The sequence below is a fragment of the Carassius gibelio genome, chromosome A9 (assembly GCF_023724105.1).
Source record: "Carassius gibelio isolate Cgi1373 ecotype wild population from Czech Republic chromosome A9, carGib1.2-hapl.c, whole genome shotgun sequence".
NCBI lineage: Eukaryota > Metazoa > Chordata > Actinopteri > Cypriniformes > Cyprinidae > Carassius > Carassius gibelio.
The window spans coordinates 13986-40734 of record NC_068379.1 but is presented as its reverse complement, the minus strand read 5'-3'; the positions used below and the strand labels follow the sequence as shown (position 1 = coordinate 40734).

The 26749-nt window shown below is 39.4% G+C and overlaps 1 protein-coding gene across 1 annotated transcript; it reads right to left on the bottom strand.

Moving 5' to 3' along the window:
- LOC128019374 (septin-9-like) lies at positions 1-25907 on the bottom strand. The gene is made up of 10 exons (XM_052605338.1): positions 25793-25907; positions 11626-11814; positions 7734-7862; positions 7455-7536; positions 6966-7103; positions 5381-5498; positions 3551-3646; positions 3368-3464; positions 2233-2284; positions 1-1181 (listed from the first exon to the last, which is right to left on the bottom strand). Exons 2-10 carry the CDS (start codon positions 11774-11776, stop codon positions 1049-1051), a joined length of 996 nt encoding a protein of 331 aa, XP_052461298.1. The 5' UTR covers positions 11777-11814; positions 25793-25907; the 3' UTR covers positions 1-1048.
- Positions 25908-26749: the final 842 nt, after the last annotated feature.

Genomic DNA, 26749 nt, shown 5'->3' with positions numbered 1-26749 from the left:
GAACAAAGCCGGAGGAATTTTGCCGTTCTTAAAAGTGGCTCCTCATCAGATGTGGCAGGCAGCTTTAAGGCACTTTGAGTTCCCTCTCCTGTAGGCCCTTTCCTCGAGGCGAAGACAAAACAAGACACTTAAACTGACAAAAGATGGTGCAGACTTCCACATTTTTGGCATGACTGGAAGAGAACGAGGAGGTCTGGAAGGTTTCAGATAAACGGCACTGATAAAAACGGTGTGTACACTAAATTAAATGATTCATTAAAAGCCTATTGAACCAACTGTGATTCTCCTTCCAGTTCAGGGCACATTCTGCACTAAATAAGAACATAACAATCCCATTTAATCGACATAAATACTATTCAGTTTGAATAATCTTTCCAACGCAAATCCCAAAGCTGTAATTTCAATCATGACGGTTTTTATACGGTACCAGGGATCCTGTAATTATTTGCACAGATGTGACGGGAACAACGGCACACCAGGTTCTCCACAATGCCATAGGCAACCATTAGACATTTTGGAGGGAAAGACATCAGATAACCTGTAGTTTTATAATGGTGCTGCCACACCAGCTCTGGTTTCAGAAGATGACTTATCCGCTCAAAGTGAAGCATAAATATTAAGAGAGCTTTCAACAAATCACATAGAAAGGAGCCTTCTGAGCAATCTCCTGAAAATATCAAAAGGAAGAGGGATGCATGTGACGAGCTTTTGACCAATCAGAAGCGGCCTCATAATCAGCCTCTGCACACAGACACAGACCTGGAGCATCAGCAGATCGAGTCAAACGCATGCAGTATATGGAGAAGCTCTTTAGCGGCTGGATTTCTGACCTCTGCGGCCCTCCGGTGCCCATGCAGTGGGCGGGAGGGTTTAAGGGCACTGTGCTGGAGTTTCTGGGAGGTAAAGTCATTATGTGTTTCTCTAGATGGACCTCTTCACCTCAGGCCATGGCTGAAGGAAGGGGGCGGGACAGAGCGTGAGGTGAATGGAGGATTGGGGATTGGAGAGGAGCGAGGAGTGGGGGTGGAGGGGTCGTTTGGATGGGGAGTTAGATTTCGTGGCAGGCCGGATGGTGCTCGCCGAGGCCGTTGGCTTGAGTGTTGTTCTCGTTGAGCCGGCGGACTCGGTACATCTCGTAGTGGATGCTGCTGGTGATGTCTTTAATGTTCTGCATGTGAGTTCTGCAGGACATGAGCCAATCACACGTTAGAATGACGAAAACAAGCTCAGCATGATGGGTAATGAATAATGCAGATGTCACGAACACGTTCACTTAGAACTAAAGTGATCGTTCACCCAAAAATGACAATTCTGTCATCATTTACTGACCCTTAGGTCCACACCCATTTTAACCCACTTTAGTGGAACACAAAAGAAGATATTACATTTTTTTTTTTTTTTTTTACTTCAAAATGCTTAAACAAGAATTTGACTTTGACTGACTTTCACTGCATGGATAAAACAAATGTGACAAGAAAATAGCAAATGATGACAGATTACATTTTCCAATTTAGTGACACGGCTGTACACTTTAGAATATTTTTAAGAGTAGAGTTAATATACTTTTAAACAATGTACAGTAATGTTTAATGACACTTTAATTCACGTTCATTTCTTAAATGAAAATCAAGTATTATAGTTTAGATTGATTGTAAACGCAGTTATCTAAACTTCAGAGTGTCCTTTTGACCATCTTAACTAGGACTTCATTCAGACCAATTCATCTTTACAGTATATAAGTATTTATATTTTCTTATGGTTAAAGGGCACTGTTGAATATCCTGATAAGGATTTATGCTAAACTAAAATAACATTTAATGTCATTTCTATTGAAATCTGTATGACAAGCATTTAAATATATTTGTAATTACACATTTGTAAAGAAGTTGCAATTTAGTACATATACTAAATATATATTAACTTTAAATGTCAAATAACACTACAGTTAAAATGTTAAATCATTACATGTGCTTTAGTAAGTTAGTCAACAAAAAGTAAGTGTACATCTTTAAAGCCCAATCTACTTTTCATAAAACAAATCTGACATGCTACAAAGCACACTTTTTAAGTGCACTTAAGTGTATAAAGAACTTGTACTCCTTAATTAAACCTTTAAATATTTATATTTTATATTTGAATATATACTTTTAAGATCTAAAGTATGTTACAAAGTGTACATTTGACAAAGTGTACACTAGTAATACGGTTTGTTGACCACAGACACAGACTGACCTTATGAGGAGGTCCCGCAGGTAGGCAAACTCACAGTGGGCAATATTCTCAACTACAGACACCAAAACACAGCGAAACATGAGTCACAAACAGAAGACAAAGAGCAGTAAACAGATCAGTTCAGTTCTTCCTCTCTAGCCATTTGGAGCCACAGAAAGCACTAAGTGCTTGTTCACTAGATGGAGCTGTTGCAGGTATCCTCGGGGGGAGGTGGACAGAGATGAGACATTATCACCTCAATCTCTACTAATTCAATTTAAACCCAGGCCTTCCAGAAAGATAGCCCTGCGAGCCTGACAAATTCACTGTGACAAATCCACAGCTGCCTGGATGTGAAAAAATGTTTATGAATTATAGATTACGTCAAACTCCATGAAAGAGAACAAGAAAGCCACCACGGAGAAGACATCCAGTGCCGGAAATGAAAGGTTTTCAAAGAGAGCCTTTAATAAGAGGAGTCGAGCTCTTCAGAACGATCACAGGATAATTACAGAGTCATTTGACTCTCAAAACATCTTCCCAAAAATGAAAGTGTTTTTACTACGGTATGTGAGCTGCTAAGTACATCAACCGCCCGGATAGTTTCTATTCAAACAAGCTTGTACATTACTCTACAACGACAAGTCAACAAGACAGCAAGCTTCTGACGGCTTCAGTGGCATCGTGTTGATTAGAACAGACAATAACTAAAACTTTAGTCTGTGTAAATGATACACCTTAATAATACATCATTTTACAATGCTAAAATCGTAAATTCAACATGATTTTTATTTTACAAAAGATTCCTAATCTAAATAAATGCTTTTCTTTCACTCCATCAAATAATTCTGAAGTAATAAGCAATACTAATATTATTATAAGTAATTAAACTGAGGAACAGGGGGAATGGTGAAGTCCCTGTCAATGAGGCTCGGTGATAAAGGCATCAGCAGGACGCTGACTCACAGGAAAAACGAGGCACTCATAATGGTCTTCTGAGTGGCTCCTCATTTACGGAGGATAAGGCTTTCTGATGTTTGTCTGCGGTTAATGAGCTCCCTTGATGTGCTGTAGGAATGCTGCTGTCTGCAGAGTCTGCTAATCACATTCCCTCGCTCTTCTCTAGAGAGGTTTACAGACCAAAGAGTCACAATACCTTCAATGGTTCCCCATTTTGTTTTCCTTCCCAGTAGTCTTCTCCCATTGACCTGGTACTCCTGGTCACTTCCTACAACTGCGAAAGGAATCATCTCCTAATGGACAGAGGAAAGAAACCGATAACATCAGCACGGTTTTTAAAATGAACTATGGATGTTTTCTAAATGTCCTGCAAACCCACTCTTATTTTCTCATTGATTGTTCTATCCTCTGCATCCTCGTCGAACTCTTTCTGTGGGTAGACATCAATCCCATTGGCTCGAAGCTCTTCCCTGATCTATAAGAAAATGACACAGTCCTTCAGGAGCAAAGTACCGCATACATGATCTGGATAAATGCTTAAGAATCATGTTATCATTCGTAAGAACCATTCATCAAAATATTTCAAATTGCAACAGAAACCAATTGATTTTGAGTGCGTCCATTTTGTGCAACACTAGAACTGATATGGATCTTATACTTTTCCTGAAAAATAAGGGATTTTTGTCCATTGCTGGTAAGAGAAGAAATGCTTTTGGAGTCTGTCGGGATCTTTTTCCAAACCTGAGAAAGATCAATGTCTGTGCTCTAAACAGCATGTGTTTCTCCTGTAAGAGACGCGCCAGCACAAGCACAAGGAGCCGTTGATGCTGGCGAGTGCTTCCTTACTGCTACTGTATTGTGTGTGAAACGCAACTAACACCCCAGAACAGATGTCGCTTACCTCCACTTCATCATACCATGTGTCTTAGACTGCATAAACAAGTCCACTGTGGCTTTGAATCAGAATAATCAAAAGCAAAGACTAAGTTTGAGACTCAAGACAGTCTTGTTTTTTGTCTTAATGGTGTAACACACCATCATATCATTAATAAAGCTGCATTAGTGCTTTGACAGGGCAGTAGTGTTTCTGTAGAAGCTGCAGAGACACCACCATCTGCAGTCTTGGAAATCTCTCAGGGAAGAAAAAGACTCAGTTTGCCAGCTACAGCTAGAATAAGAGCATGACAGCACGTGCTAGTTCTTCCACACATCAATGCACCGGTTTGTGGGACTGTGTTCACATTATTCCACCGGGGCTTGCCACACACAGATCCACATTGTATTTTGTCTGATTCTATCTCATACAACATGCCTGGCATAAAAATAAAATATGAGTGTTGTCCACGATAAAGGAAATGAATAATCTTGTAAAAATATATTTATTTTTTATATATATATATATTTTAAGTTTTTAGAATAGAAATGCAAACCGAAACAGAGTTTTGAAAACATTAATGCCCCTTTCAAGAAAATGTAAGTTTAATGACTCAAAACATTACGTGTAATGTTCTTTTAACATGTTTTCCTTACACCTTGAATACGTGCGTGTACAATCCTAATTAAAAGTTTGAATAAAATATATGTAAATCATTTTTCTATTTATTTTTTCCTATATTCAATAAAGAAAAATGTCATGATTTCATAGCATACAATTTCATATTAAGTTGGTATTTTTGCCACACTGTGTGACATTTCACAAGCTGAACTAACCTTATCATAAAAATGGTATTTAAAGATACTCTGCACCACTTCAGTTTGATTTGAAAGTGTTTTTCAAATATTAATACGCAGTAAAGCGGCTCTGTTGAAGCTTTTCATTTTTGAGAAATAATATTATGTTAAAAGAATATTCATCTAAAAAAGAAAAGGATAAGTCAAACTACTTAAAGACTTAAAGACTCCAATTATTTTTTTCTTTCGATTTATGATATTAGGACAGTTGTACCATCCTGACATGTCTGACTACAAAAAGATTTAGCAAACCAATCACTTTTTATGTATGAATGGAATTTTTAAATATCTTTTTAAAATAAATTAATAAACCAAGACAATAAAGTCACGTCACTGAGCCATCTAACAAAGACCAGCAACACAACATGACAGTCAGTATCTACAATATTTTGTCAAAATAATAAAGTATAGCAGCACATGAACTCTGTAAAGAAGAAAGCAACAACAGTCGTTCATTTCCAATCAAACCTTAGCTCACCTTCTTTTTGAAGAAGTCCCTCTCCTCCAGAGTCAGGGTGTCAGCCTTCGCGATGACAGGAACGATGTTCACCACCTTACTAAGACGTCTCATGAACTCCACATCCAAAGGCCTAAGACTGAGGAAAATGACAAAGGAGAAGGTGATGTGATGGAGTGCACTTCTTAAAAGCACTATAATGAAAACTGTTACTACCGCCAGAGAGCGATAACCACCACACATACACATGCTCTGAGCTGTGACGCACTCTAAAGATGCTTGGGCATGGAAAGAGTATTCACGCAATGCTTTTACAGAGGTGTAAGGAGACCTTTGATGGTGAAACAGAAAAAAATTGAAAAGGAAGAGTTTTAGAACTGAACAAATGTCCTGACGGCGTGACTGCAGAAGACCCAGTCTGTAGTCTCTGTGGCTGACTGTTTGACTCTAATTAGCCCGAGCTCTTCAAAGCCAGAACGCAGCTGGGCAGTGACATCTGCAGTGCTGGATGGACATGAAACAGTCAGTCCTTCACAGTGGCCCACAGAAAGGCGTGCACAAAATGCTCCGGAGCATCAAGACACCAAATCCATGGGTGTGTGGTTGGCATGTGTGCTCAGGGTCCTTAGATCTTCTTCAAAACCGGTTGAAGAGAGTAATGTCTGACAGACAGAAAGCATCTCGGCTAATGTGTGTCGTGCCTCTGTCCGGATAACTGTGCATGTGCACACATGCATATACACATTTTATTGTAAAGGACACTAAAAACCATCCTGCAGTATGTGAAGAATGCAGAAAGCCTGGAAACTCATGCTGACCAACATCAGCCATAAAAACGCAAGCACACACAATGACTCTCCATCAGAGAGAAACAACAGCACAGGCCACCCACCTGATCTGGCACTAAGATATTATTAGATGTGCTCATGCTAAACAGTGAATATAATCCCTGATGTAAACTATAGCTGCTCAGGAGGGCAAAGCACATTTCAATCTATAAAATGTTTTAAAATCCCAAAGAACTACATACTGAAATTAAAATGCTTTTTGGCCTGCTAAATGTTTCTGTAAGAGTCACATCTTTAAAAGCCTGGCCCTCCAGCCAAAGCAGTTATGTGTTATACAAGGCCTCGTTAAAATAAGTGTGGTGACTCCACTCAACACCATTTTTACAAGCAGGTCAGTTTTAAAGCTAAATGTATTAAAATTAAAGATGCCCAGACAGGTCCTTTTTCTAAAAACACAGGTCTTAGGGGCTATTTATATCTGGTCACAGTTAGTGTGTTCAAGTGTAAACTGAATGGGCAAAAATGAGATCTCAAGACAGCTCGACTTGATTTGACTATACACTGAACATGACTCTCATTCTGCAGGAGGAACTGTGCTGCCCTCTGGAGGCCTGACATTCCTAGACATCTCCCCTTTATTCTACATAATCATTAGGCAAGAAACATACAATACGTATTCATGTTAACAGAGTTGATATAAGTTACTAGACATGAGGTTTATGCAGCAAAAGGCCTTTAGAGTGATCCACTTATGTTCACATGGATGTTTAGGTAAATAAGGATGTGTTTCAAGTGACTTCTAAAGTATGCTCACTAACCAGTGTCCTGTGGGTGGTATGAAGTATATGCAGCAGTGCACTCGTGAGTCTGGGATCCTCTTCTTCCTGTCAATATTGATCTCTTCCTGCAAGTACTGCTCATACTGGTCATTGATGAACTTCATTATGGGCTGCCAACTGTTGAAAGGAAACAGAACGAGAGGAAAATGTAATGACACTTTTTCACCATGAAACTATATTTTGACTAAGAGTGTTTAACACTATATTGAGCTGTCAGGATTTTCCAGTCAATGAAGTGCTGATCAGGATCACTTTGATGGTTGGGGATGTTGGCATGCGGGTTTATTTTGGAGAGTTTGATTGCTGTTCTTCAAGCATGGCTTCACAGATGGGCGCAGAGCGTGCCCAGAACAGCTATACCGGCCAACACTCACAGAACTGCTTTAGACTGTCATTTATATTTCACAGAAAAGAATCTGACTGAACTAAGCACATTTTAGATCATATCAAAACTGGAGGCTACTTTACCAATTCTCGTTGTTGATCTGATCACCGAACCCTGGTGTGTCTATGACCGTCAGCTTCATTCGAACTCCTTTCTCCTCGATATCTGTGCAAAAGATGGCCGACATCATTAAAATGAACGCACACAATAAAGCATGTCCACTTAAGCTTGATGAAATTAAGCATTTGTTGAATTCTAGTCTGTGTTAAATCAAGATCATTATGGGTGATGGCCACGCATAATGTATAAATGACACATTTCAGTAAAAATGACAGAAAATGGGTCTAGCTGTGCAGCTTTACCATGACTGATGGACTTGATCTCGATGGTTTTGGGAATCTTTTCCTCCGGCATGCCCTGGACAGACTTACGGCTCACCTTAGACTTGAAGAGCGTGTTCATCAGTGTGGACTTCCCCAAACCACTCTGACCTGTACACATGTACAACAATCATTTCAACACAAGATTGGAATACACTACAGTAATTCTGATATAAGAAAAAAAACAGATAAAAGAATATTCACTTCAGGGCATTAAAAATGGCATTAGCGTTTGACGAATTACCGATATTTAATGTCAAAGTGAAAACATCTATACAAAAGTATCTAAAATAACTTCAAAAATAATTACATTTGGCAAACTCAATTAAATATCCCTTTGTGTTTATCAGCAAATCAATCACTAAGAAACAGAAAGAGCATGGCAGAGCTGTAACTCTTCTCCAAAAACTGAGACTAATGATACGCTGAAAAGGTCTGCGCTTCAGTGGCTGAGACAGCTTTACAGCTTTATGGGAGGATGGCAAAGAGAAAGCCACTGTTCAGAAATGTCACATGGCATCTCGGCTACAGTGCCAGAAGGCATGTGGGAGACCCTGCAGCCAGCTGGAAGAAGCTTCTATGGTTTCAGGAGACAAGAATTGAGCCATTTTTTGGCTGTCAGACTAAACACCCCATTTGGAGCAGGCCAAACACTGTCCATCATCACATACACACCGTGATAAGATAACACAAAGCTACAGTACACAATAATGGCTTATAAACAACATTAATAAGCCAAGTCAGATTCTATATCTCAATCCAATTGAAAATGTATAGTTGAATGTCTATATTGACTGAAAGGGCGTAAATACTTATGAATATATGTTTGTTTCTAATAAATGCAATCAATCTTAAAAAATTTGTTGAATTTCATTTAGACATGAAACAATGTACATTTACATAAGACAGAAGATGGTTACATATGAGACTTACAATTAAGCCTATAATATTCATAAAAAAAAATTGCCAAGTTTAAATTAGAATCAATATTAGTACACAAGCTAGTGTGAAGGTAAAATGCAATGAAGAGGACATTTTTATTGTATTTGTTTTAAATAAACAGTTGCAATATTTTTTGATCACTGCCAAAAAGACTAAATAGATCAGTGTAAAACAACAGAACATGAAAACTTCAAAGGATGTTGAATTCTGTTTATATTCACTTCTTCATTCATAGATCATGATACTTCCACTCGAGCTGTTCTGAAGTTTGAATGAAACTACTGTATCATTTCATTGGCTCTTGCTAACAGGAGCTTGTGTTTAGCTGTGGTTTCCTTCAACCTCGCTAGCTCACATCCGTCAGCCTTGGTCTCATCACACTATAGTAATGAGGGCCTGCTCCTTTCTGCACAACTTTCTGACACTTGCTTCAGGAAAATGTGATGGAATGAGAGACAGGAGTCAGAACAAACGGGCTGCAGCTGGGAACGGGCGAGGGTTGGCTCTCTGAGCTCTGACTGGGTTAAGTCAACAGCAGGTTTGGCCACAATGACCCAGAGAGCCACACGTGAAAAACCAGCTGCAGTCTTGTGCATGTACAGGTTCATTTTGCTGTCTCCAGTGGAGCTCCTAATTATTTCCTCTTGTAAACACTACATAAATCATGAGGTTTAATACAGGAATGCATCCTCTGGGATGCTAATGCTGAAATGGAAAAATACCGCCAGGTGATGCCCTAAACATTTTGCCCTATCACATTACTCAAAACACACATTGTTCCCTAATTTACATTCTTATTTCCTCATTCCAAACTACACTTGTCTCAAGTTATTCACACATTTTCACAAGCAAACTGTAAGACCTCAACAACTTGATTTCAAAAGCTAAACAACAGAATTTTTTTTTTATATATATGGCCGATATCAGATTTGAATGTGAGCAATAAAAAAAGATGGCACACAGCATGCTGTCATATGGAGGTAAATACGAAGGCCACTGTAATCAGTTTATGCATTTGTTTGTAAAGTGCCGTCGAACCCAGCGAATTCATTCACATGAAAAAATAGAATGCAGGCGGGGATGTTGAAAAAGTAAGCAATGTCTTTTCTAGTTCTTAAGTTATATAAAAAGCTGTCACTGCAACACTCAAATTTCACTTTTGGAGAAGTTGTGGCCTAGTGGTTAGAAAATCGGACTCCCAATCGAAGGGTTGTGAGTTCGAGTCTCGGGCCGGCAGGAACTGTGGGTGGGGGGAGTGAATGTACAGTTCTCTCTCCACCCTCAATACCATGACTTAGGTGCCACCGAACCCCCAACTTCTCCCCGGGCGCCGCAGCATAAATGGCTGCCCACTGCTCCGGGTGTGTGTTCACAGTGTGTGTGTGTTCACTGCTTTGTGTGTGTGCACTTCGGATGGGTTAAATGCAGAGCATAAATTCTGAGTATGGGTCACCATACTTGGCTGAATGTCACTTCATTTCACTGTCCTTCCACCGACCACCATCAAAACTGTTTTCCTATATTGACTGAAAATCAAAGAACTACCGAATATGTAAAATCAACACAGAAATGACAAATGTCAGTGGGTAAGCATGTCTTCGGCATTCAAAATCAAATCGCACTTTTTTTTTTTATAATGGTGTCGTATTGCTCTTCTTCCTAGTAGGTGCATTTTTCGTATTTTTTTATTTTAAAATTCAGATGAATCCTGGACTCCTGCTCAAAATGATAAATTAATATAACGACAGCTACAAAAAACAATAACAATAAGCCCGCAAAGCTGTTGTCATTCCATCCTGAAGGATGACTGCCATGACAGCAGTGGAAAATAAACTGTGGAACTTTGACCAATGAGAGAACGGTTTACTAGTGCGTGACTTGAATGAACAAATTTGGTCCGTTTAGAAACTTTGCTGTGACAGCGAACCACACCAAGAAAAAAATAAACATTGTAATAATTTTAATCCTGGTTTCGTTACAAAACAATCAATGTACTAGAGTGAAAGCACCCTCAGTTTAAGTTTTTAAACTTAAGATAGAATTGTTAGCCCGTCCTGATTGACAGCATTACTGTGTCACTCTGAACTAGCTGAATTCATGAAGTCTGAACTTTTCTCGACAGGTGACTGTGTGAGTGAGTAGACCAATGAAATTAGCTGCGAGCGTGATTTAAAAAAAACAACCACTATTAATCAATGCACCACATCTCAAAGTCTCCTAAAGTATGTGGCATGTCAAGTATTGCTGACTATTACCATTTCTGAGAATGTACTGTAAGCTAACACTAAACAACACACTCAGTGCACTAGAACGATCATGAATGTCAGTTTAATTACAGCAGGTTTTATTCTTCGTCTTCTGAAGATTTGAGTGTAATTAAACTTACTAAGAGACTAATGCATTTGACAAACTAAAAACAGAAACTGCAACAGATATGCAATCTCATGAGCCTAAAGATAAAACATGAACAAGCACACATACTGTAGGAACACACAAACATGTAAGAATATAAAAATGCACATGGAATAACACAGCCCGACTGGTGGCATTTAATTGAGCACTGCTTATGAACCCTGCGTGTAATTGCCACGCGTAGGTGTGTGGTTGGAAGTGTTATGGAAAATTGAAGCTTTGATTACCATAAGATTGTTTTATTAAAGGTTGAAGTAATTAAATGGTTCTCTACAATTATAATTTATGGCACTTTCACTTCATTTTTTTTTTTTTTTACGGTTTCACCAAATGCCTAAATTACAGAGTATTTTTATAGCTAAGGCTATTACTGAAATTACCAATGCAGGGGAAAAAATGACAAAATCTGATTCAAATACAATTTTAGATTTTAAAATGGCTTCTTGGTTATAAGAAAAAAACGAAGTGCAAGCATTTAAGAGTGATTTTTCAGAGATCAATGCTTGAAATGTTGACTCACCCACTACCATGATGTTGAGCTCAAAGCCCTGTTTCATGGCCTTCCTCCTCATCTGCTCCAGGATGGCATCGATGCCCACATAGCTGAAGTCGACGCTGGGCTTCTCCAGGCACATGGCTGGGGGCATCTCTGAGATAACCGAATCTGCCATGATGCTACTGCTGCTGTAGCTGGAAATGACCTCTGACCCTGCAAACAAGAAGAGAAGACGCAATGAGGAGTCTATCATATATCATGGGGTATTTTGTTTTAAACGCTCATATGCAATCAAAAGCACTAGACTGCAGGGTATTTTATAAGCTGTTACAGACACTCTTGGAGAGAAGGTGCTTCTACATAGCTGGAAAACAGACATAATAAACAGGCGACTCTTCTCCAGCCTGGAGCCAGCTAGCACATTTTTACTTCTCAATTTCAATAAATATCCATTTATTTGAGGCATATTATTGGGCCAAAAATTTTCTCACCTCTCTTCCAATGCATCCATCATGTGAAAGAGGCCTTCTCCAAATCATCTACTGACATTATTTAAAGTAACCAATCTTATGACCCCTCGAAGATCAGGTTGGGATCACACTACATTACATTACGCAGAAAGCCAAGCCGCATTGTGTCTGGAATATGATCGGATCGCTGTAACTACATGGAACAGATTCTGACCACATGAGGGTGTAAATGCATATGCATTGTCGTTCAGCTATGTAAGTAATCTGTAACAAGGTTGCACTGATAAATAAAGCGCGTCACCCTGACAGACTGAGAAAGGACTTGGAATCTCATTTCTTATCTTTCCGAGTGGTTGCAATGAAAGGAAATCCAAGAAAGTATCTTGAATGCATTCTTTCAACATTTTTAAAGTTCCGTAAATTACAGAAATGCTTCAGTTAAAAGCATCCCGAGTTCAAGTGCGACAAGAAAGATCAGATTTCCTCCCAATCATGCTAAAGACAGACTGGAAAATAAATATCCACACATTAGCTACATAAGAAATGCTCAACTCCAGGTCTAAAGGGTACCGTGACAGTTACTAAACTAGGCCTCAATATATAGCATACATTTTAAGCCAAAAGCATTTTACTTTTTTATTTACAATTCAACAGGCATTTTTTTCTTCCATACAACAAGATTGTTACTTGTGACTTTTCCACCAGTCTCCTTCGTGATAAAAAGACAGGAACCACTTCCTTAATGTCGGAAACACCCAGAATCAGTGATAAGACACTCATGTAGTGATGTTATCACTGTGGTAGCAGAGAAAAATCAGGCTAGACAAAACAAAATGTTTGGACAACTTTCTTTTTTAGGTAGAAGATGCAAACATAAGTCTATGGAGCCCCATCTCAAAGCTAGATCAGCGTGTCCTTCCTGCAGACAAAGCTGTTTAAAATTCTTCAAGTCAGTAACCTGATCCACTGGCAGCTCTCAGGGCTCGCTACAGTTATTCAGAAAGCCCACCGGCTTCTCTCCACCCTGACGGGGCGTCAAGCCAACAAACCCACAGCCACTGGATTCATAGTTTCACTAAAGACCCGCGCTTCCCCACAGACTCTCCAATGTTACATTACATTACATTACAGGTACGAGAGGGCAACCATCAGCACAGAAACTTCATCTGAATAGTAATTAATACGTTTAAAATGTGTGTTCACAGTTGACAGGGTGACAAGACTGAACCAGTGTGTAGAAAGATATGTTTATGTCTCACCTAGACTGTGATGAGAAAGAGTTGGACATGAAAGTGAAGGGTGACATGACATTCAGCCAAGTATTGTGACCCATACTCAGAATTCATGCTCTACATTTAACCCATCCAAAGTGCACACACACACACACCGTGAACACACACCCGGAGCAGTGAAAAAAAAAACTTTTCTGTCATGTCTTGAATTTTCTTTCATTTCCTTTCATGGTCAAAACCATAAGACAGAGAACAGACATGCAACTTTTCAAGTTTTTGGATAAGTATGTGCGATATAACCGTAATTTGATGATCACACTGATGCACAGAGATATTAAATTTGTGTTCAATTACCAATAAAATGTCAGATATAAGAATTTTATACAGTTTTTTTCACTTCAAATAAAGTCTAAAATAATTTCTAAAAAAATAAATAAAAAATAAAAATAAAACACTTACCAAACTTAAATTATTAAATAGTAACCAATAAATGCCGGATATTAAAATCATACTCTATTTTGTCTACATATGTAAATGTCCAAACACCCAATTAAAACTCTCAAAATAAAATAAATAAATATAAATAGTTTGAAAACACTGAAAACTAAAATACTGATGCACTGACATTAAGACATTAAACATCTGACATTAAGATATTAGACATAGTCAGATATTAAAATGGCACACTATTGTCTAAATAGATAAATAAATAGGGTACTGTCTAAATATGTAGCCAATACAAATAAAAAGCATGATACACAGGACATAAATTCTGTCCAATATCAGCTACCAAAATTGTGTACTATTTTGTGTATATGAATACATGTCTAAATACTAATTATTAAAATAAAACACTAAAAATAAAACCAATGGCTTCAAGTTCTACAAGTGAACTGGAGTATGATACACAGGACATAAATTCTGTCCAATATCAGCTTCCAAAAATTGTGTACTATTTTGTGTATATGAATACATGTGTAAATACTAATTATTAAAATAAAAAACTAAAAATTAAAACAATGGCTTTAAGTTCTACAAGTGAATTGGAGCATTCAAAACATTAAAAGAAAACATTAAATATGAAGAGATACTTGGGGGGAAATAACTGATATGGTATAACTCACTAAATTGTTCTATTCAGTGTCTTTAGTCAGATATCTCCATGTACAAATATGCTGACAGGATTGCACTCTGAGCTTCCTTTTGTTAACGTAAAGCCAGGAGGAACAACTAAAACACCCATCCAGCATGGAAAAGGCTCCTAACAACACTCCTACTCTTACCTGAATGAGGAGTGACTCCTCCTGTGTTCAGACAGCTGATCTAGCTCTTTCTGCTCTGAATAAGTATTCTGAGAACAGATGGCAGGCATGTGCTAACTACACTTTTCCTATGAAGAAAGCTGTATGAATAGAGAGTCATATTTCCCTTACACTGTTTATTCTGCAGTTACACTGGAGCCGATGAGGAGACACACCTAGCTTCCACCTCTAATGACCAACAGACCACTTCCTCAGTTCATTTAAAACCATTCGCATCCCCTCCAACTCGCAGGAATCACCTTCATTCCACTTCTTGGCATCCGCCCCAACATCCTTCTCCTGGGTAATTACAAAGTGATGAATGCAGAGATTGAAAGAGCACTTTGGTGGTGGACTTTTCAATGAAAAGGTCATCCCTAGCCTCTTTTTTTTTTTTTTTTTTTTTTTACCATTGTCAACGGAGGTTAAACTGAGGTAAAGCAGCATCAAAAAGGCCCATGCTGACTTTAGCCAAAGCCACTGTATTGTTGCCAGTAAGCATAAATGGCCAATATAAAAAAACTCCCTCAATAGGAACAGAAGACAAACAGTTTTAGTACCAGAAAAGTATTTAGCCTGATTCCTGACTCCAATCTATAGCCATCTCACACATGTCCACCACAGAAAAGTTCTGGGCCAGAGAAATCGGCTCCTAAAGCTTCAAACCAGAAACCACAAACATTAAAAAAAAATAGATACACACACCCTGTCCTTACATCTATCATTTTAAAATATATGGTATATATGTAAATTATATATTTATATATTATGTATGTATGTATATATACACACAATACGGTTCAAAGGTTTGGGGTGGTTTGTTGGTAAGATTTAAAACAAGGCTCTTATGTCCACCATTTATTTGACCAAAAATACAGTAAAAGACAGTGACCTATTCTCACTATTAACTAGTTGCTTATCAGCAAGCATATTGGCTGTTTATTAGTAATTATAAAGCGCATAGTAATGCCATATTTTGCATACCTTTTAGATCTTTTAAACCTACCAAATAACTAAACTTAATAACTACAATATTAACTATTAATAAGCAGCAAACTATGAGTTTATTGAGGGAAACCGCTGAGTTAATAGTCAATAAGTGTTAAATATTGTAAAGCATTCCCATTAAGACATAAGATATTTCACAAGATATTGTGAAATTAAAACTTAAAATAATAAAAGGAAAAAATAATTTTAAATATAATAAAATTTTGTGGTGGAAAATACACATTTTTAGCTTCATTATTTCTATTATTATAGTCTTCAGTGTCACATGATTTTTAGAAATCATTCTAATTTACTGATTTGGCGCTCAATTTTAAAAACAGCACTGCTTACTATTTTTCTGAAAATGGAAATACATTTTATTTCAGGATTCTTTGATAAATGGAAAACTTAAAAGAACAGCATTTAATTAAAATAGAAATCTTTTTTTAACAGGTCTCTTTTGATCAATTAAATGCATCCTTGTTGAACAAAACAAAAAAGTACCTTGCAACTGCAGAAATAATGCTGAATCAAATTATGTGTTAGGCTACATGGTTAAATATGCAGATGAGATATTTTATTTGGTTCAGAGTGCAGCTTGTATCTACAAATGGGATCTTCTAGAACGCAGTTCCAGAAAAGAGCGTTCACTCACTGCCCTAAGGGTGATTTGGAGGAGATCCTCTTTGGCTGTGTGGAGAGTGCTTTACAATAGCTGGAGGTCTCTAGAAAGCCCACCTGTATTGACCAAGGAATCTACAAACAGCACAAAGCCTGATCAAACACAAACACTGGGTTGTTTTTGACTTAGGTAAAGCAATTTGAAACCTTTTTTCACTTACATTTTTCTCTTCAGAGAAGAACTTATCATGCCAGTTTATCAAGGATTTCTTGGCAATGTACTAGAAGTTCTTCAGAAGTGTGTTATGTAGAAATGTTTGCCTGTGACACATTTTTGTACCCATCTGTTGTTGGAACAGCTTCAGCATCTAATGGAATAAACCCATCAGCCATCACTATGAAACATACTGAAAGTGTAGAAACCCCCTGACGACAGACAGAGTCACAACAGAGGAACAAAAGCTGACCAATGAACCTATGATTTCCCTTCATCCAGGGCCACGTGCAATGTCTTTCCTGAGTGATACTGTGCAACTCAGAAAAGTAAACTGACCCCACAGCCTGTCATACAGGATGGAAATGCATGCCTGTAAAAGGAGCTGTGAACACAGGTGCTTGCGCACAATCAGAGTGACCCCATAACGCTCCAGTACCATTAGCCTGAGCGTTACAAACAGCTGGAAGACATTCAAATCCAATTATAAGAGAGCAAAAAAACCACTAAATTAAGGCTAAGATGGAATATCAGAGCCTGCTTGAGTAGATTACTGTATGTCCCAACATAAAATGTATTAGACAAACTAACTAGGGGTCGACCGATATGTGTTTTTCAAGGCCGATGCCGATACTGATCATTACCGATCAAATAGACGATAACCGATAGTTTGTAAAAATTTTAATTAATGTCAAAATTAAGAATAACAAGGGCTCTGACAAACTGCCTTCCCTGGTGTTGGTTGAGTGTAGTTCTCCCACAATAAAAGTAAAAGTTAAACTTTATTTTTTGGCAAACAAAAGGTTTACTATTAAAATTAAAACATGAAAGAAATAGCGTATTGTGTGATTATTCTTTTAAACAATAGTTGTAATAATTATTATAGTAGTCAGTCAGGTGTTAAAGCAAAATATAAATCTTCTGACTGAATTTTCTTCCTCGGACTAACCCTATTCCACAGCCATGACCGTCACATACCAGGTTTAAGAGCAGTGTTTTTCTTTTTGTAATCAGGAGTGCATGTCAAACAAAAACAAGGAGCACTTTCTGATCAATAATCAAAAATTCTGATAAAAAATTACTCTTCCTAATAGGAGGTGTCATGTGACTCAAAGTGATTTACAGGGGTATTTTCTTTTTACCTCTGCAATGGCATCTGTCAAATTCAAATATTTGTTTATAAGATTTTAAAAATGTATATTTAATATAGGACAAATAAGTTATCAATCGTATAAAAATTAGTATTAATAAAAAATGTATTTGTACTACAGAGGTTGCACAGAAGAACACAAAAGTGGCTTGTAGGTACATTTTCAGATGTTTAATGAGGCTCGGAGGTGGCATGAGTGCAATTAAATTCATAGATTTATGTGGAGATTAATGTTTAAAATATAGATTTTTGAATACAGAAATATTAAAATTATTTAAATAACTGAAATTACACCCAAAAAACCAAAACCACCAGCAGGTGGCGGCAAGTCACTGCTTTTAACACTGAATCATTCAGTCAATTGATCCTTTTGAATGACTGATTCATTCAGGAATGAATTCATAATGGGTAATATTGAATCACTGACTCAATAGATTCATTCAAAAACGCACTTTCATGCATGAAACTTTTAGAGTTTGTGCAGTGGCGGATCTTTTACTTTATTTGGAACTATTTTCATTGATTATAATAGAGCGAAATCAGGCAGTACTTGATATTGAACTGTTGTATTAAATCTATCACATTTGCCAACTCCTTTAATAATTATTAAATGCTGTAACTCTCCTTCTCGCAATCTATGGGCACACAGAAAATGAAAACACGCAAGTGAGTTCTCAAGACTCAAAAGCATATGCAAATGATAACACCGATATTCAAGTCCTGCTCTGTTCTCTCTGCTAATAACCCAACTGTGAATGATGCATCTGTTTTCCATATTTCAGAAATCATAGATAAAATGTAGGTGTTTTGCAACTTCATTGTAACTTTAGTGGACTGCAATTTAAGCAAAGTCTGTGCTGCCTTACCTTTTAGACACAATTGATGCGTGAACACTGAAGCAGCTCCAGTTAACAAGCGCTCTCAGAGTGTGAGTGTATTCTGCATCGATTGTTCGGACTCATGACTCCCAACAAATCAGATGGGCAGAGATTGTTTTAGGCCACAGAGTGGTCATTTGTGCCAAATAGCGCGTTTCAAAATTAAGTTGTTTTAACGGTGAATCGGTTTTGAAAATGAACAATACTGATAATCATTAAAAAAAACATAATATCAGCGCCAATGATCGGTGGACCCCTAAAAATAACCTTCAGTGCCTGGTTGCAAGAAACTTCTAAAGTCCTAATTCACCCTTCAATTCTTAATTATAATATTATGGGTATTATCATGATGGGTTTTCTTGTGCAAACAGCTGTGGTAATTTAAAGGAACATTTTAGTGCATAAGATTTGTGCATTACATAAGTCATCTATAGACAAATAAAGCCAAAACATTGACACACACACACACACACACACACACACATATATACATGTGTGTGTTTGTGTACTGTGTATATGTGTGTGTGCGTGTGTATATATTGTGACGAGTCAGCTGCCTCCTCCCTGATTATCACCGGCACCCCGTCCTAAATCGCCGCCCTTCACCAGGCTCCCGACTGGAGTGGGTGTGTGAGAGGAGGGGCGCTGGACGAGTCAGGGCTGGCGGCGTGTGATGGGGCACACCTGATGTGAATGGAGCCTCATCCCCGCCGCTGTTTAAAAGCCCAACGCGCCTCTCCTCAGGAGACCGGTCTCTTCCCCGTGCATGCACACTGGTGTCCTCGTGGGTCCAGGAAGGGTGCGTTGAGGGACTCCCGCGCCACCAAGACGTGAGCTGCCGGACCCGCGATCCGGATGGGAACCGCACCCGTATACACGGCCGACGGGCCAGGATGCCGGGCCGTCCATCCCCTACCAGCGCCGCGGCCAACGAGCGAGACGCGGCCGCTAGGAGAAGCCGCCGCCCCTCGCGCCCCGGACCAAGGAGGGGAGCGCGTGCGGCCGCCGGACTCCGCCCCTTGCCTGGACCCTTCCTTGATGAACACTGCCCGACCTACACAAATCCCGCAGCACGACGAGGACACCAGATTCCCTGTTATTTTGGACACTTTCCCCCTTTGGCCACTTTTATTCCCTTTGTTTTATGATTTCTGTTAATAAAATCCTCTCCGAGGCCTGACGCCACGCCCACTGTGTCTGTCTTGTGCTCCTCCCGTGACACTGGTGGAGAATGCGGGCAAGGCGGAGCCTAGACAGCGCAGTGGGAAACGTCTGGTGACGTCACTCCCTCTCGCTTGCAAACGTTCGTGAGAACCCAGACTGGGACGGAGGAAAACTGGGGACAGCCTCCCAGCCACACAAGGGGTAAGTGACTTTTCCATTGTCATTTTACCCTGTGGTTGGTTGAGACTGTCACTAAAACCCGGTTTCTCTGTCCCTGTTCTGGTGCGCTGCGAGAGGGAGGACCGCCCGGAGAGGAAGCCCCGCCCACTCCGACCGTTTGGAGCCTGGTTGAGGATGGTAGCACTCCCGTGTGGGCGGCGCCCTGATGACGGGGATGTCGCTTGGGAGGGGGAATGTGACGAGTCAGCTGCCTCCTCCCTGATTATCACCGGCACCCCGTCCTAAATCGCCGCCCTTCACCAGGCTCCCGACTGGAGTGGGTGTGTGAGAGGAGGGGCGCTGGACGAGTCAGGGCTGGCGGCGTGTGATGGGGCACACCTGATGTGAATGGAGCCTCATCCCCGCCGCTGTTTAAAAGCCCAACGCGCCTCTCCTCAGGAGACCGGTCTCTTCCCCGTGCATGCACACTGGTGTCCTCGTGGGTCCAGGAAGGGTGCGTTGAGGGACTCCCGCGCCACCAAGACGTGAGCTGCCGGACCCGCGATCCGGATGGGAACCGCACCCGTATACACGGCCGACGGGCCAGGATGCCGGGCCGTCCATCCCCTACCAGCGCCGCGGCCAACGAGCGAGACGCGGCCGCTAGGAGAAGCCGCCGCCCCTCGCGCCCCGGACCAAGGAGGGGAGCGCGTGCGGCCGCCGGACTCCGCCCCTTGCCTGGACCCTTCCTTGATGAACACTGCCCGACCTACACAAATCCCGCAGCACGACGAGGACACCAGATTCCCTGTTATTTTGGACACTTTCCCCCTTTGGCCACTTTTATTCCCTTTGTTTTATGATTTCTGTTAATAAAATCCTCTCCGAGGCCTGACGCCACGCCCACTGTGTCTGTCTTGTGCTCCTCCCGTGACAATATATATATATATATATATATATATTTTTTAATATATATATTTTTTTTAGATTTACACATAAAATTTTTTAAAAGGCACTTTAATAACTCAAGATCAAAGGCTGTTGTGAAAATGCATGCAATTCTCTCTCATTCCTGTGAGTCTTCACGAGGTGAACTGCTTTGACAGACGCGGTGTCGACTGACAGGTTTGGGGGCCTCCAGCGCTAACAGACTCCATGCCTGAGGAGATAACTGAACACTGAAACTCCCGCAGAGAAAAACAACGTAAGGGTGAGAGGAGAGGTGAACACAGTCCTGTGGCTGATAGCTGTTTCCTGGATTGAAGAATGTTGGAACCCCGAGACTTGTTTTTAACCAGCACGGGATCCATGCAAATAACAAATCGGTTTCCAAGCCATCATCAGAACAGCATTTTACATTTTTGACGTAATGAGAACCATATCACAGTTCCTGCCATTATAAACAACACAAGCAGCTATTATCATCAACAGTGAAAATCCAACTATGGTTTACATTATATGTTATTTTTTAAATTAGCCTTTGCATAACACAGTGACTAGTTAAAAACAATCCAACAAGACCCCAAGATCTCAACAGACAAAAACAAAGCTTTCCATCAGAAACTCGAGTTGGGACCATATTAGTCGTTCTCTGTTTTCAATTACAGGCAAAAACATACTCTTTTTTTTCCTAACGCTGTCAAATCTCCAAGCATTCAATAGCTTTGTAAATAGATGCCAGCAAAGAGAACGAAGAGAGAAAGTCAGACTGAACGACTGATTTATTCCTCCCAGCCTGAGGTAAAGGTTGCAAATCACGGACTGTGTCCATGGTGGGACACCTGTAACGTGGCCTCAGAGGATTTACAAGAGCATACGGTGAAAGAAACAGTCTCAGCCCAGACTAAGCGGAGTCCACAGTGCTCAGATCAAGCTGTGAGACCATAATTCATGAATTAGCAGCAACTTCCTGTTTGGGCCATCTGTAAAAGAAAGGCATCTTTACAAGCAAGAGTGGTCTTCTAACTATTAAGACTAACTGATTATATTTAGCTGAATAGGATTGAGACAGTCTGTTAGTAGGGGAAATTCTGTTCAGTACTGATAAACTGATAGTTATTTTCATATTAACATCTGATCTAAAAAGATTCACTATTTATACTACGTCAAAATACATTTAAAATACACTTATTCTCAGGAATGCATTAAATTGTTCAAAAGTGACGGTAAAATACATTTATAATGCTACATACGATTTTTACATTTTTTATTAGGTATATTAATTTGTAGTATTATTTCAAAATGCTACTGATTTTACTGAATAAATGCATATATATCCAACATTGAGCTATAAAGATTACTTTAAAATACTAAATATATGTTGATAACCAATATAGTACAAATACGTGGTGCATCACTAACCTTTGTAGCCTTAATGAAAGCACCTGTATGATTTGTCAGAATCAAGAAATAACTTCACTTTAGCTGATAAGACATTTCCTGTAAGCTCTGGAAAAATGGTCACAAACTCTTTCAATATGTCTGTTCTTCTCCTTACACATTCCCCAATATGATTCCAAGAAAAAAAATATGGCAAGATGATACATATATCTTGTCTTCTACACTATATTTTTGTCAAATGGTACCATTACCATTTCAAAGATAGTGGGGGGGGGGGCACTCAGGGGAGCCATCACTTGGCTAAAACCTTCACTTCTCAGAAGTAAATGACTCCAGAAAAAAAGTAAAGAAAAAAAGTACTGCCTGGAATATGCCCGAGGATATGCAATATACAACAAGATGCATACAATTATATGAAAGATTATGATTAAGTGCTGGAAAACTACAAAAGACACACAGAGCCAAGATACAGCCGGTTAGAGTTACAGAATAATTCAAGCAAGGTCAGAGTGGGAAGATCAACGCGAGAGAGAAAGAGAGAGAGAGAGAGAGAGAGAGAGAGAGAGAGAGAGAGAGAGAGGGAAAGAGAGAGAGACAAAAGGAGAGAGGGAATAAGCAAGCGGTGGCCTCCCACAGAGAGCAGTTCAATGCAGAAGGGAAATTGATGTTAACTCTACACAAACACAGAGTGTTAGCCCACAGAGTGCTGGGCCGGAGAGGATGACCTCTGATGCTCGGGGTTGTAAAAGCAGATGGAGTCATGCACACAATGGAAAAACTTCTGGAAGTGAGGGATATCGCACTCCCAAACTGGCAAAAGACAGCAGAAGTGCGAGTGAGCGATAAGAATGGTGTGAAAAACAATATGGAACAGGAAACATTCCGAAACGGTATGCTCATCCACTTTTACATTTGAAGAAACTGAAATGAAAATAAATGTGTGACTTGGCTAACATGCTCACCAACTCCTAATGTTGTTATAGTATGTGTACTAACGTTCCTGACTGCCAAAATATTAAATGCACAAAGAGGAAATGTTCTGCCAACAAACTTTCAGTCGAAATGAAGTCATCCACAATCTTTTGCTCTGGCTAACTAGATATGAGCCACCTGTACAGCATAGCTGGAGTGATAGGACCTTTGGAAATCTGTCCCTGGCATTCTTAACACATAATCCAACGGTAGTCTAGAGGGGTAAAAGTGTATCTGTGGAATGACCGGAATGACCTTTGAAAGACGGGTCATGGATCTGACCTCAATGTGAGAGCGCAGGACTTGACGACAAGCAGAAGAAACACAGCATCTGGGAATGGAGGCAAAGCTAAAACAGCACAGTGACATAACTTCTACGATGTGAAAGATCACATGAAAGATCAGATGAGAGATAAAACAAAAGCGATTCCACAGCAGGCTTCAGTTCTCAGGCAAACACGAATTCCTGTTGCAAAAGGCCCTTTTAACATTCACTATCAGTTCTTCAGAAGCAGGCTCAAAAAGAGATTCCTGCACGCTATCTGTATAGAGATAAATGAACACATTCACTTAGCTCAGTCATATGACTGTCCAAATGCTCAGAAAAGCATCTTGAGTTGCTGATCCTAGAAATAGGTCTCATGACTAAAAGTGATCAAATACAGAAAAACCGCCAGACAATCCTTAAACGTCAACGGACCAGAAAAACAAGCTACTGTTTATGAACAAAAATGAATGTTTACTTATGCTGAAATAGCCTAAGGTGACATTCAATGTTTATGTTGAAAGTCACTTGAATAATTTACACTCATAATGATGGTAAACAGGATTCGGTTGTTCACAGGAACAAGAATGACCACTGAAATAGTCCACTGAAAGCATTATAATGAAAAAGAATGACATTTTATTTCTTCCCATCCGTTAAATTAGACATTCCCCAATACTTTGCATTGCAAATCAGTCCTGGTTATACAGATGTGGTGACAGACACTCGCAGTGCCTATGAAAGCATGCTTGTGATAACCGCATGTGCCAGGCAGGTGTTTCTGACACTTAACCGCCACGGCTCTCTCCACCACAGAAGGTACAGGGTGACCACGCTCCATTACTGCCAAAGACCGAAGGGTTTAATGCTAGCAGACATATACAGGAAAGCAGAAACACACACACCACGAATATTCCCAACAACGGCAATTATAGAAAACATTTCCATCCCACAAGAATCCTTCTAAAAGTCATGTGGAGTCTTCAGTGGAAGTGGGCTGAAACCCTCAGAGGTCTGCTGCTCTGGGTTCGGGAGAGTATGAGTATGTCGACTGTATAAATAGAGAAAGGGCAGCGAGGCGTTTCAGATGACTCATCAAAATGAGGAGCTTCTCCCAAACGAGGAACAAAAGTGGTTTCACTTTGTTAGCAGTGAACACCTCTGGCTCTCAGTACGTCTAACAGTCTCTGACATGCTCCGAATGGCCACCTACAATGAGACACACAGAGTGTGCTAATGATTCTTGGCCTAAACTATTGATTTTTAGTTTAGTGACTTTATTTCACATTAAGCTATGGATGTATGCCAAACCTTGTTGACAACAGAATGAAATGCTGACTTTGCTGTTACTCTTCCCATATTTTTAACACCTCAACAAATGGTGATAAGTCTGTGAAACTGGCATTGGTAGCAACTGAAAAGGGCTGAAATAAATGGATGAGAATTTTTTTTTCCCCCCACACAGACACACACAAAAAAGATAATGACATAGACGTGACCAAGATGGAGAACAAGAGAGTGTGTGGACTCTCTCCTGGTCCCCTGCAGGATGTGGGCAGGCCAATGAACAGTATAATATATATTTAAGAAAATGAAGTGTGTTTTCAGGATTTAGTTTTTTGCTTTGATATCACATATTTCTTTGAGTCAATTAAGCAACTTTATCCAATTTCCCATTATTGTTATGTTTCAACAGGAATAAAAAAATACATATATATATATATATAATTACATAACCCCCCCGAATCAGCATGAATAAAAACATTACAATCTAGTACCCAAATACAATCAGTCAAACGTGCAAATAAAAAAATAAAATTAACTTAATAGTGTTAAAAAGGCTTCTTATCATTTAAGAAAAAAATACAAAATACAAATAAATAAATAAAAAATATAATTTTTGTATTATGTTTTATCCTGGGGTGAAATTAAACCCTACCTACAGAAAAATTTCAGGAAAAATGAGCCTTTGAGGAGGTGAAATTACATAGGGCTAGCATGTCTGGGTCTCATGCAGCCCTGTAACCTGCACATGTTTAATTACAAGGCCAAGACAGAAGGTGCAGACAGGGAGTGAAGATGAAAAAGGAGAGCGGAACAGGCAAACACGCCCCCTCTGCAAACTCACAGATGCTTAAAGAGACCGAATAAATCTTCCCTTCTCAGAACCTTCCAGTTTAAACATCCGTGAAGCTCTAACATGGAAAACAGGCCGAGTCTCAGGCCTGAACATGGAAAAATGATACTTATAAAGACATGTATTTACAGACACACCAACATGTAAACAACAAAAGTCCTGCTCGTTTTTAAGTGATCTTTTCTGCAATGTTAGTCAATGCTTGTAAAGCAAGAGGGAGCAATACACAAACAGAACGGGAGACATCGAGTAAGAGAAAAGGAAAAGGAGAGGAAAAGAGAGTGAAAGTGTGTTGACCTACCCTCTGCTCGTCCCTGCTCAGCCTTAAACCTCCAGTGTGAGCCTCAGCTGGAGTCTCTGGGCTTCTCTCTGACTCCACCTCCACAGTGTCATGTGACACTAGCTCACCACACCCCTCTGCAACTCCAGAGAACTCGGTGAGAAGAGATGGCCAGAGAAAAGAGAGAGAGAAGGAAAGCAGGAAGCCTATCTGCCTAACAAAGTACACACAGCTAAGCGGCTGCCTGTCTATCCCTCCCCAGTCCACAATTGAGAGAAAACAGAGCAAGAGTTTAGACTGTCCAGCACCAATGACTTATGAGTCCTGAATTACCTGAGCTGAGTTTTTGTTCTTCCAATTCTTCCAAGAATCTGTGGGACCTTACTTATTCAGTGAAAGATGTTGAGAGAGATTGTACGGTTTACACAAACACATCTGGTTTACTATCCTTGCGGGAACTTTCCATAGGCTTAATGGTTTTTATACTCTACAAACCATACATTCATCACTCTAAACCAACTCTACACCCAAACCTACCACTTCCAGAAAACTGTCTGCATTTCTACATTCTCAAGAAAAATCATTCCGTATGAGTTAATAGCTTATTTATAAGCTGATTTATAAGCTCAATTTTGTGTGTGCAGTGCACGCATGTGTGTTTAAATAACATACATATTCATAGTATTTACTCAATATTGATTTAAATCTGAAATGAAAAACACTTTAGGATTTTATGAAATTCACATCATAAATAATTCAATCAACTTATAAGTTATATGAGTTATAACACATAACTAAAGTGTTTCCAGCAAATCATAATTGAAATGATTTAAAAATTGCGCACTATTTGAGGCCACTGATCAAATTTCTTGCGCATAACGTCCTGAACAAGATCCCAAAACTAATAATATAATTTGCAAAATATAAATATATAAAGCATTTAATAAATAAAATTAACTCCACTGTCTCTTTTTATTT